This window comes from Ascaphus truei, chromosome 10 (assembly GCF_040206685.1).
Source record: "Ascaphus truei isolate aAscTru1 chromosome 10, aAscTru1.hap1, whole genome shotgun sequence".
Classification (NCBI taxonomy): Eukaryota; Metazoa; Chordata; class Amphibia; order Anura; family Ascaphidae; genus Ascaphus; species Ascaphus truei.
Window position 1 is genome coordinate 55539095 of NC_134492.1, and position 13133 is coordinate 55552227.

General features: G+C 48.1%; 1 protein-coding gene across 8 annotated transcripts in view; it reads left to right on the forward strand.

The window, feature by feature from the left end:
- LOC142503964 (putative oxidoreductase ZK1290.5) overlaps positions 1-13133 on the forward strand; it is a 93486-nt gene that overhangs the window by 13580 nt on the left and 66773 nt on the right. For 5 of the 8 annotated variants that reach the window (XM_075616982.1, XM_075616981.1, XM_075616985.1 and 2 more), the window contains exons 1-3: positions 3590-3752; positions 7878-8126; positions 10845-10946. In XM_075616982.1, the coding sequence (XP_075473097.1) occupies positions 3611-3752; positions 7878-8126; positions 10845-10946 (493 nt within the window). In that variant the 5' untranslated portion in view covers positions 3590-3610. Of the gene's footprint in view, positions 1-3589; positions 3753-7877; positions 8127-10844; positions 10947-13133 lie in introns of those variants that run through there. The other 3 variants (XM_075616988.1, XM_075616983.1, XM_075616986.1) reach the window with 3 other exon arrangements.

Below are 13133 nucleotides of genomic sequence, written 5' to 3' on the forward strand. Positions count from 1 at the left end.
AACCCAAGTGTCACTAACCCACTAACCCAAGTGTCACTAACTGTCACGGTGACTTTATGACAGGCTGTAATTTACACCCAAAAAAAATAAATAAATAAATATATATATATAGCAACTGTAAATATTACTGTATGTTCATTTGCATGTCTTAGACAGGTCTGCAACCCTGTCTTTCCCCATTGTCACCCAGCATACAGCGCTTCCACTGCAGCAAGGGATTCTGGGAAATGACATGCAAATGAGCACTCAGTGCCACCTTTTGTCTCAAGCTCATATTACACAAGCCAATCCTCAAGCCACTGCATGCTGTTTTAAACACAGCTTTTAAACTGAGGCTGGGATGAGATGCAAAGCCATTAGACCTACTCACATACATATATAACTTGGTTGAACTGGGACGAGACTTAGATATGATAAAATATAATTTATTCCTTGATAAAGGTGAACACAACAGATATACAAATAACAGGCAAAATATGGACACTTACTTAAAATGGAATGATGAAACAGTCCCATCTGGACTGGCAGTTCATACAGCAATCTTCATAATCATCAAGACACCAAAGACATGAAAGACCTCTGGCATGAAGACATTGCATAGCATTTCTCTCAGCAATCAAGATGGTATAGAAGAACACAGGATAAAGGGTTGACCACAGATTATATACCTTTTGTAACCCTATCCTTAACAATAAGTACAGGTGATTGGTTTTCAATTACCTCTAGCCACTCACTAACATGGGAACACAGTTTGATACATGCCCCCCAGCTAGTTGGCACATGCTCAGTTGGACTCTGGGGTCTCATTTCTGCAGCCCCCACATTTGCATCAGGAATGCCAGCCAGTCTACTAAACGGAATTCCTGGCAGGATACCCTTTGTTGTAAGGTGTGAAATGGGACACTTATAGCCTGCTCTGGTTTGAGTCACCTCCGCCCTCCTGTAAACAGTGTAGGTGATAAACTCCTTTGAACAGCACTTAAATTCTAGACATTGGGTCGCCTCTCTGGCCATATGCTACCCTGGTATGCAAAGGAATTTCCTCTGGGTTTTTGTCCCTGCTTTGGGACACAGTATTAAAGATAAAACACAAACATATTAAAATATCCGGTTCCGTTGGGTCCAGCGGGTCCAAACTTCCCAGTTCTCAATGCCGGAACTGGGACACCCTATGGTCCAATTTGCGACTTGCTACGACCTTCGGAACCGGAGTTACCCAAATACACCTTAAACCGTTTCCTATTTTAATACAAAAAACTCCGCTGTAAATTAAATCACGGTTTTTCACTAAATCCCCATTGAAAACAACGGGCTCCGCCGCCATAGACTTTCAATGGCAAACCGCCGCCGTTGGCGGCTATGGGAATCTGCCGCCATAGACTTTCAACGGGGCGACGCCGCCGTTGAAGTCAATGGGGGTTTTCCGCCATAGCCGGTCAATGGAGATTGGCCGCCATTGGAGTCTATGGGAAAAGTCCCGAACTTTCAAGGGGGTCCATACTCCGTCGGGTTGGTCCAAGAGGGTCAAGTATGGTTCTGCAGTGATGCCGGAGCAGTGACTACAGGTACCCCAAACCCTGATCCTCTGGACCCTCCGGAACCGGAGCTATGGATTCCTAACTTTCAGCTTTTTACACTTAGCCGTTTTCTTGGGCTGTTTCTGCCGCCGCCATTGGAACCTATGGCGCGACCCGCTCTTCTCGGTTCGACCCTTATCGGGGGTCCAGGATTCTGGGACCCGGTTGTGGTCGAGTGGGGGGAGGTCTAGGAACTAGGGGCAAAAAGAATTTTATTTCTATGGGCTCTAGAACTGTTTATTCCCACGCCACTTGTCGTTGAACTTGACTGCTAAGTGATCAAAGCTCTCTTATAGAAAAAGTATCCGCTTTGCGGTTTTGCGGTTTGGACGGCAGCCAACTCGTTCCTGGAAAGCTCCTTCGAGGAATCTCCATTGAAGTCAATGGGCCCATTGACTTACAATGGGAAACCGCCGCTCCTCCTCTCGGATGCCATCTGCTGGTCTTCACAGGAAACAGGACCAAAACAGCAAGATTCGCCATTAGAATGCATTGAGCCCTAATGGCGGCCTATGGTACCCTGCAAAATGGTGCCTGAAAAGGCGGGAAAATTACACAAAGGGCTATAATCATTAAAGAACTATTAACCCTTGTACTCCCGGATGGATCCTAGTGTGTGTGTGATGCAGACACTGGCCCAGAAACAATACATTTATACACATTTGGATATTGAAGCAAGGCTAAACACATTACTGGACCTCAGTCCAGTTAACCCCTTGCTTCCCAGGTGAGGGTAGAGGGTGGCCAATTGGGGTGTAACCCCTTTAATCCCGGGCCAAATCCTCCCCATCGTCACACCCACCCACTAAAGTCACTAAAAGTCACTAACCCAACCACCCAGGCCACTAAAAGTCACTAAAACCAAGTCACTAAACCCGAGACACTAACCCACCCACCGAAGTCACTAAACGGAGCTGGGGATGGGGGGGGGGAGGGGGGAATCACCAATGTGAAGGGGGGGGGGGCGGAGCTGTGAACGGGGGAGGGGACCCCAGCTGTGAACAGGGGGGCCGCATTCATGTGCAGGGGGGGCCCAGATTGCTGTCAACGGGGGAGAAAAAGACCGGGAGGGGGGAGAAGGTAATGGGGAGCGGAGAGACAGGGGGGAGCGGAGAGACAGGGGAGATCGGAGAGAGAGGGTGAGCAGAGAGAGAGGGGGAGCTGAAAAATGACATCCCGGGCAACGCTATATAAGCTAGTTACCTCTATATGTAGTAAGCTCTCAGGATGAGTGCCATCATTATCTCTTTGTATGTGCATGTTTGTCCTTGTATGTAATGATCGGATCTCTGTACCCCCATTGTACCTTCTCCCTTCTAAGCTGCACATATTAACCCTTTATATATGCGACAGTGCGTCTCATATCCCCCTCTCCCTTCTCCCTTCAAAGCTGCACATATTAACCCTTTACATATGTGACAGGTTCTCTCATATCCCCCTCTCCCCTATAAGGCCGCGCGTATAGTGCCCGCGACCGGAGTCGTGAAGTTATATTTTGCTTTGCGGCGGCGGCGCGTACTGGCATTTGATTGGTTCTGGGGCTGTCACATGAGGCGACAGCCCTTGAAAAATCAAATATTGCCGGCTACCAAAGTTCGCATCGTCGCCGTCGCTCTTACTATAAGCGCACGCGGCGGCAGCGGAAATTTATTTGTTTTTGGTCCCCGTCGCGGGCATTATATGCGCGACCTAAGCTGCACATATTAACCCTTTATATATGTGACAGCTTCTCTCATATCCCCTTCTCCCCCTCTAACTTCTCAACTTCACATATTAACCCTTTATATATGTGACCGTTTCTATCCTTCTTGCTGCCGAGAGATGTTTTCCTCCAAAGGATACCCCTCGCTAGTGTAACTTTCACTGCTGCAGGGCTCGGACCTGGGGGTGAGGGGGGGGGGGGGTTGGGTGGGAAGCGTTTTGAAGTTGGTAACGGATTCCCTTTGTGAGCGCGTATAACAGTCTCGCGTCACGGCTCCACGCATTGTCCCAGCACAATGGCTGCACTGAACCCTGTAAATCGGACTTGATTGATGCCGGGGGGCGGGGGGGCTCTCACTGCTCCAGGTTTCCATGGAAGAAAAGCCGCCTCTTTTCACCCGTTTCCAGGGCGACGTCCGGGAGCGGAGCAGCCAAGAAGAATTTGGCAGAGGCGAAGGCTCGGTCTGAGAGCCGGTGGGAAAGAACGTCAGAGGGGGCTCGGGGGGGAGGGGGGCTCTGCGGCTCGGGGGGGGCTCTGCGGGGGGGAGGGGGGCTCCGCGGCTCGGGGGGGTCTCTGCGGCTCGGAGGGGGCTCGATTTGCAGAGGTTGTGGTCGGTTAGAAAAAAAAGCAGTGGTACTGTGACAGGGTTGTATAAATTTCAAGCCGGTTTAGTAATGGATCCAGGACTTTAGAATGGGTAGGTCACTCCAGTCCTGACGGGCCTCCAGCAGGTCCGGTTCTCAGAATATCCCTGCTTCAGCACAGGTGGCTCAATAAGGGGCTCTCTCAAAGAGTCTGCTTCTGCACGGGTGGCTCAGTTGGAGAGCCCGCTTCAGCACGGGTGGCTTAGTTGGAGAGCCTGCTTCAGCACAGGTGACTCAATCACTGACTCATTGAGCCACCTGTGCTGAAGCAGTGATATTCTGAAAACCTGTCTGTTGGCAGCACTTGAGGACTGGCATTGGCCACCCCTGTTTTAGAATGTCCTTTTTTTTAGAAAGGGTTGTGCAATATTTCTACTGTAAAACCATAATTAAAGTGAGATTGTCAATGAGAAAGTATCAGTGCTTCTGGGCGTGTTAATCTACTGTCTGTGGGAAAGTTGTCTGTTTGCTCGGCATTTGGACACATCTTAGGCTGCGGCCATAGTAGAGCAGACCAAGCTGACGCGTCCGCACGCTGCGCGATCAGACTGCCTAAAGGTAGTGATCGCGTCTATACAACGCGCGGGCGGGAGGGGGCGCACGATGCGCGTGAAATCAGTCAAAACTGATTTCTCGCGCGATAGGGCGGTCACGTGAGCGGTTTGCCAAATGAGGGCGAACCAGCTCCGTGATGTCACTGGGCCGCCCATAGACACGCCCCCGGACGGCGCACGAACGAAGGCCTCAGCCTTCTATGGACACAGCCTTAAGATCTCGTAACCACATTTTGGATGCTGGTTCCTGAGATCAAGGAGCAGGTTTGTGTCTGTTTGGCTATAATTGGACGCCATTTTTAATCAAGATGGCGGACTGAACCTTTCAAAACCGCCCGGATATTAACCACGTTCGGCAGGAGTGTTAGTAGCGGGGCTGAATGTAGAAAATCCATGTTCTGCACATTGGTAACGTTATGTTGGATGCTCCAGAGCGGGAACTGGGAAAATGTGCATGTTTTTTACGTCTGATGAAAACCCCCAAAATATAGTTTACCCAACAGCATTAGAATAAAAATACACAGTTTGTTTTTCATTAAGAAACTAAAAAATGTAATTATCCATTTATAAATCTCAGTTTTTTGGGGGATTATTAGAATTCCCTGAGGAACGCCAACTACTGTCAGCTGGTAACAAAGTTGCAGCACTTTGGGTTGGGTAACAGAGTAATGGTTACTCGGCACCCCATGTTACCAGCTCACCTCCTCCCGGGAATGATTTGGATTGAGAAACAAACCACACATGATATTTGTGTTTGTTTCTTTAAATACCCGATTGTGTAGCGATGGATTTATGGGCAAGAAGGCAGCCTTTGAAGTGGGCGAATCCCAGTGCCAGCTCCTGCTTTCCTATTGCCACCATGTACCCAGAAATGAGTGTGAGATTTTCCCGAGCAGCGGCGGTGGTCACATGGTACATGCAGCGCTGGGGACATTGTACCCTACATAAGGCAGATATCCAGTTATTGTTATTCCTGTTATAATGGCAAGGGAAGGGATACATATCTGGGAGGTAAAAACATGGCGGGTATATTCTGTACACTGTTTTGTTTTCATAGAGAGAAGTAATCCCGCAGGACTTGTTATAAACGTGTTATGGATTGTTTGTTGAACGCACGTGATGATGTAAGAGAATTGGTGCGCTGCGTGGGGGGTTAAGGTAATAAACACAGACGGGGAGGTGAGAAATCGGGTAATTTTTTTTATTTGGCCTGAAAAATATTTGGAAATATCACTGTATAGACCAGTGGATTTCAACCGTTTTTTGGGGTAAGGAACCCTATAATTATATTGTGAAATTCTGCGGAACCCCAACCCTCTCTAATAGTGCGTCTGAGATCAGATGCATTGTAAGGATCCCCAACCCTCTCTAATAGTGTGTCTGAGATCAGATGCATTGTAAGGATCCCCAACCCTCTCTAATAGTGTGTCTGAGATCAGATGCATTGTAAGGAACCCCAACCCTCTCTAATAGTGTGTCTGAGATCAGATGCATTGTAAGGAACCCCAACCCTCTCTAATAGTGTGTCTGAGATCAGATGCATTGTAAGGAACCCCAACCCTCTCTAATAGCGCCTCTCAAATCAGATACATTGTAAGGAACCCAAACCCCCTGTAATAGTGCGTCTCAAATCAGATACTTGTAAGGGACCCCAACTCTCCCTAATAGCGCGTCTGAGATCAGATGCATTGTAAATTCAATTTTCACTTGGCCTGTATATTGCAGGGAACTCTTTAAGGATACCTATGGAACCCAAGGGCTCCTAGGAACCCTGGTTTATAAACACTGCTGCAGAAGCTGTGGGACAGGATGTTACAGATTCATCAATCTCCGATGCCGAGTATCGCATCCAAACTGGAGCTATCTGACATTTAAGTCTGTGGCAGATAATGCCGGTTCTGGCGGCGATATCCGGCATCGGAGGTTGATGAATCCTGACCTATGTAGGACAATACTACAGTACTATTTGTAAATAAGACACCGTACTGTAGTAAATAAGTAACAATACTATAGCAGTGTTTATATTGGGAGGTTTATATTTAAAGACACATTCCAAGCCTTCAGATACAATAGAGCCCGGGTTACTCTTGTGGGGAATCTCTGGGAAACTTGCATCTTCAGGATTACTTGTAGTGATTGTGAAATAAGGACAGGAGTTGGGGTAGTAATTGGGCCCGGATGCACACTTTCTGTTATTAAAAAGCATACGAACCAAAAAAGGGGAAGGGGGAGAGGATGGGTACCCTCGCTCAGCTTGAAGTAGGGTGGGGGATGGTGCTCCTCTGGGTCAAAGTAAGTAGATAACACTATATAGAGAAAGTGAACCCAGTTGTGGTCACTCTGTCCCCCAGGTGGATGTATAATGACGTATTTAAAATAACTTTATTGATTGAATCATTAAAGTATATGGTGTGAACAACGATGCTAAGCTGGATCATCTAAATTCAGTGGTGAATGTTAGGGTTTTTGAATTCAATGGGGTAGTTGTTTTTTATAAATACTCAACTACCTCCAAAAGCTGAATTGTTTTGTACCTTGGATATTAATCCAGTTTTCTTTGCTTCGGGTTCTGGGTACTGTTTGTATCCCTTCAAATGCGTCACTGGACAGTGCAGCCACCTCAGAGGTGGGATGTTGGTGGCACCTCCCTGGCAAAGCAGGGCAGCCCTGGGAGACGGAATGTTCTGCCAGCATCATTAGCGCACAAGGAGGTTCTGTGCCCGTTGGCAGACACTCTGAAAGACATCCATTCATTCCCCTCTGGGCATTATTGGGTCTGCCACTCAGAAGCAGCAGTTACAGCCCCCCGGCTCTTTCTTGTGTCCTTCCCGGCTCACGATGCTGAGAACCTGGGAATAAAAGCAGGATTTCTATGGGATAATTATATAACCGTTCTTTGTATTCCTCCACTCCTTCCCTGCCGGAGAGGCCTGCAACACAAGGTACAACCACACTGGTTATCAGAGCCATGTTGCTTCTGCACATATCCACCCCAGGACAGGGAGGATACATGCAGATATTTCTGATGGCTTAACCCTAGGCCATGGGGGGGGGGGAGCAGGGGGGAATTTCAAAGGGTTTTCAGATCGTTGCTTTAAGTATCATAACTAATAATAAAGTGTGGGTACTGTTGGATCTGATCTCCACACATTCTGTTAACCATCGTAACAAAAGTCTTTGGACTTTTCACAATGTTTATGCTCAAACACTGAATTGTTTTAATTCATTCATTTTTCTTTTTAAAGAAGGTAAAACTGTTAAGCTCACAAATAAAAGTGGGGGTGGATCTCCTCCCTCTAGTACCGTCGCAGGTTGATTAATGGTTGTAGAGACTGCTGTTGAAGTGTTGGGTTTGGGACGCCTTTGTGGTAAGAAGAATCTTCCTTCCCCCGGCCCACAGGTATGTCCCATCATGGAGGCTATTCCCACCATGCATTGCTCTACGCTCTGCGAGACTGCGGCATCCGCCACATCGACACAGCCAAGAGGTACGCCAACGAGGCGCTGGTGGGGAAAGCGCTGGCGGAGAGCGGGGTGCGGAGAGAGGAGCTGTGGGTCACCACGAAGCTGTGGCCTGGAGACTACGGGTACGAGAGTGCAATCCGAGCGTGTATGGAGTCGTGCGAGCGGCTGGGCGTGGAGTATTTAGGTACGTGGGATGTCACTCGGCAACTCAAAAAGGGTGTGATCCTGACTTGAAGTGGTCTTACTGATCTCTGTGCGGACGGTGATGTGTGAGAGGCAGATCCTCATCGTATGGTGATTTCCTGTATGATATTGCTCCTATACACACACTCTCCTGTAACTCCTCCACCGACTGCTCCTGTAACTCCTCCACCGACTGCTCCTGTAACTCCTCCACCGACTGCTCCTGTAACTCCTCCACCGACTGCTCCTGTAACTCCTCCACCGACTGCTCCTGTAACTCCTCCACCGACTGCTCCTGTGACAAGTAGGGCTAGTATTAGATAAATCCAAAACTCACACGGCCTTGTGCAAGTGAATGTTGAAATTGGTGTCTTTATGAAGGAATATCCCTTTCCTCTGGTAAGAGGATGTCTCTCTCTCCTCCCTGGGTCTGGCAGCCCCAAGGCGGGGCAGATGCAGTCTTCTCTGTATTGTTCTCGAATAGGGTGGCAGACACAGCCACAGGATAATGTACACGTCTGCTGCATGAACCTGATGAACCATCAGCTGATGCGAAACGCGTTGCTGTAGCCCAGACGTGTACCTTCTTGACCCTCGACGGCCGCCGTAGTTTTCCTGAGTAGCTGTGAACCCAATCCTTGGGGCTGCCAGACCCAGGGAGGAGAGAGAGAGACACCCTCTTACCAGAGGAGAGGGATATTCCTTCATAAAGACACCAATTTGAACATTCACTTGCACAAGGCCGTGTGAGTTTTTGATTGATGTAATACTAGCCCTACTTGTCACCCTTCCAGCTTTGCTGTTTCATTTGTATTTACATTTGTGGAGTACAGCTATCAATATATATGTTTCACCTGTCAATAAGATCTGACGGCTATATTTGTTGCTTTCTTTCTTTGTGTCCTTTATGGGCAGGCGAAGGAAAGTTGGAGCACAACTGTGTACAGTGAAAAAAGAAAAAACTGCCAGAGAGTGTCCCCCATAAAAAGAAAATATTTAATGAATCAAGGCATCAGGTACAAAAACTATCCCAAGGGCCCCCACCAACGCGTTTCGAGCGGTACGCTCTTTTTCAAGGCACCTTGAAAAAGAGCGTACCGCTCGAAACGCGTTGGTGGGGGCTCGTTTTTATACCTGATGACTTGATTCATTAAATATTTTCTTTTTATGGGACACACTCTCTTGCAGTTTTTTCTTTTTTCACTGGACACAGTTGTGCTCCAACTTTCCTTCGCCTGCCTGTTTGGATTCCATGGAAAAACGGAGGCATACACCTGAGGAGGAACATCACAGAAGACCATACAGATGATCAGGTGCTTTATTCTGTATGTGTCCTTGGTAACCTTGGATATGATCAACTTAATTGATTTGGCATATTTGCATACGCTGCAGAAGCCGCATTTATGGAATCCTCTAGGAGGCACAACCCCTCTAGTTTGTTTGGGGGAGATATAAACAGACTAGGAGATGAGTGTGTGGACAGAGTATTGGCTCTCCGAAACGTGAATTTTGGTCGACTCTGGACCAGCGGTTTGAGGGTTGAATTTAATTCTAAAACGTGCCAATGCTTATTGATGATAGATCTAATATCAGATTGGCGGCTATACTCGGTAATCAAAAGTAACCCATCTTTATCAAATATTTTCTTTTGTTTTTTATAAATCCTGATCTTCTGTTATCATGAAGGATTGGAGTATTTTTCATCAGCTCATCTCTTGACATAAAGAATGCATTTTCAAAGGCAGTTTGTATGCCATGTACGTTCATAGCCTCTTTGTTCAAATCTCAGCCAGATCTTTAGACTGTTCTATAAACATTTCTATGTTGGAACAAATTCTCCTAAGTCTCAAAAATTGGCCCTTAGGAATCCCTCGAACGAGGGCTCTTGGGTGGCTGTTCGTTGCCTTAAGAGAGCATTCCTCGAGTTTTCTTTGCGATAGATCAATGAATAGGAGAATGTCCAAATAGGTGATAGGTACTGTATGCGCAGTGTATGTAAAATGTAGATTATACATGTTCTCATTAAGGGTCGCCTTAACTGTTGGGGTGTATAGGAAAAAGTCACCGCCGCCAAGGAGAAGGCTGGAACAGCGGGCATGGCCGCGCAACAAAGATGGTAAAGGCTGGACTGTGCTATAAAGACAACTTTATTTCGGCATGGATTTTAAAAAACAAGTGGATGGGTGGCACCCCCCCGCACCTCTAATGCGTTTCACCCGCTCTGGGTGTATAGGGAGGGTTTTTACAGTACAGTGAGCGGGCAGCAGGGTGTTGGGGTGTATAGGGAGGGGTATAACACGGCAGTGAGGAGGGTAGCAGGGTGCTGAGGGTTATAACAGGGCAGTTGTGAGGACAGCAGGATATTTGGGTATAATGTTGTAGGAAATATATATGGGTGTATATAAACTTGCATAAGAGATATTCTATCTTCACTTGAAAAAGACCACACAGTTGGTTGAAACGTTGTGTTTAATGATTGAATAAATTCTTTTTTTGACAAATCCGTAGTGCCCTGGAACATCTATTTCTGTATCTAAACTTGGCCACGTTATTGCGTTGCGCATATAACCCTTTTCTTGTGGTGTAGTAAGCGCGGTTTATAACCGCTGGCAGGTTATATTTGTGCAGACGTCTCATTCGTTTCTGACACGCGTCCTACGTGTTTCTTTGCGTGTTTTCACTCTGTACGTGACTGGCTGTTTTTTTGGTCTTCTTCCAGACCTGTATTTGATGCACTGGCCTGACGCTCTTGTTCCCGGTCAGAGCCCCCGCGAGGTGCGAGCGGAGACGTGGCGTGCGCTGGAGAATCTGTACGAGAAAGGTGAGGGGCTGCCGGCGAGGTTTACGCCCGTCCCGTGTGTCTGCGTCAGATGCATGAAGCCTGATAATCAAGGTTCTTCTGTTTTTAATGCGGATTGTTAGCCCGAGATATTAATGCCATCTCAGACCCCAATATGGTGCAGGGAAAATTGAGAGAGATTACGAGCTCTCTCACACAATTTGATAAATCCCAGTATAATATTTGACCCTATAACCCCTCCCTATCTCCTCCTATTTCTCCATATAACTGTAACCACCCTTCTGTGGGGTTGCTGACATGGCTGTGGTATGTTGGGCCCCTCCCTGGGTTGATTTTGGGATCCAAGCGTCACACAGGGGTATTTAAGGAGGAGGAACTATTGTAGAAGGTTAGGTTCCAGGAAGAATAGAGGAGAGCAGCCTCGGGGAGAGTAGATCAGTAATGGTTATAATGTAATAGTATAGACCAGGCCCCTCTTTGTAGATAGGGACAGTACCTGTTAAGTAAGGATCCCTAAAAGAAGGAATGTAATTAAGGAAAAGGAATACGGCATAGAGGGCCTCTAACCGCAGATCAGCGCTAATCCTCATCAGTCTGTGTGGAAGTGGCGGTTCCCAAACAGGCATCAGATATTGGGTCACGTAAGAAAATACCCACCAGGACTTCAGTAGGGGCCCAGAGTATTCGGTTTAATACCGATGATGGTTTCGAAGCAGCAAGGGGGCCGGGTCCCACACTTACTCAGAGCAACTAAGTCAAAGTACATTCATGTGAGTGTTAAGAGTGGGCCCTGGTGGAAGGAACGTAGTCATGTATGTCTGTTATAAAATGCAGTACAATGTTGTTGGCGTGTATGAGGGTCCCTGTGCTTGGGACACGGATAAATGACTGTTGTACTACAACATTTCCTGGCGCCCATTATTCTATAACCTTACTACCTCATCGCCCAGCCGCCTGGAGCCAGCCCCGAGTCACGGTAACCCCTGCGGAGGAGCAGCCCTGAGTCACGGTAACTCCTGTGCAGGAGCCAGCCCTGAGTCACGGTAACCCATGAGGAGGAGCCAGCCCTGAGTCACGGTAACCCCTGCGGAGGAGCAGCCCTGAGTCATGGTAACTCCTGCGGAGGAGCCAGCCCTGAGTCACGGTAACCCATGCGGAGGAGCCAGCCCTGAGTCACGGTAACCCCTGCGGAGGAGCAGCCTTGAGTCACGGTAACCCCTGCGGAGGAGCAGCCCTGAGTCACGGTAACCCCTGCGGAGGAGCCAGCCCTGAGTCACGGTAACCCCTGCGGAGGAGCCAGCCCTGAGTCACGGTAACCCCTGCGGAGGAGCCAGCCCTAAGTCACGGTAACCCCTGCGGAGGAGCCAGCCCTGAGTCACGGTAACCCCTGCGGAGGAGCAGCCCTAAGTCACGGTAACCCATGCGGAGGAGCCAGCCCTGAGTCACGGTAACCGATGCGGAGGAGCCAGCCCTGAGTCACGGTAACCGATGCGGAGGAGCCAGCCCTGAGTCACGGTAACCCCTGCGGAGGAGCCAGCCCTGAGTCACGGTAACCCCTGCGGAGGAGCCATACAACACGCACCGATGTAATCTCCCTAACATCCGGGCAGGGAGGGTTACATAACTATATCTCCTCCTATTACACCATATAACCGCTCCCTATATCTCCTCCTATTACCCATACAACCACTCCCTATAACTCCTCCTATTACCCCATATAACCCCTCCCTATAGCTCCTCCTATTACCCCATATAATCACTCCCTATATCTCCTCCTATTATCCCATATACCCGCTCCCTATAACTCCTCCTATTACCCCATATAACCCCTCCCTATAACTCCTATTACCCCATTTAACCGCTCCCTATAACTCCTCCTATTACCCCATATAACCCCTCCCTATAGCTCCTCCTATTACTCCATATAACCGCTCCCTATAACTCCTCCTATTATCCCATATAACCGCTCCCTATAACTCATCCTATTGCTCCATATAAACCCCTATAACTCCTCCTATTACCCCATATAACCGCTCCCTATAACTCATCCTATTACTCCATATAACCCCCTATAACTCCTCCTATTACCCCATATAACCGCTCCCTATAACTCCTCCTATTACCCCATATAACCGCTCCCTATAACTCCTCCTATTACACCATATAACCTCTCCCTATAACTCCTCCTATTACCCCATATAACCGCTC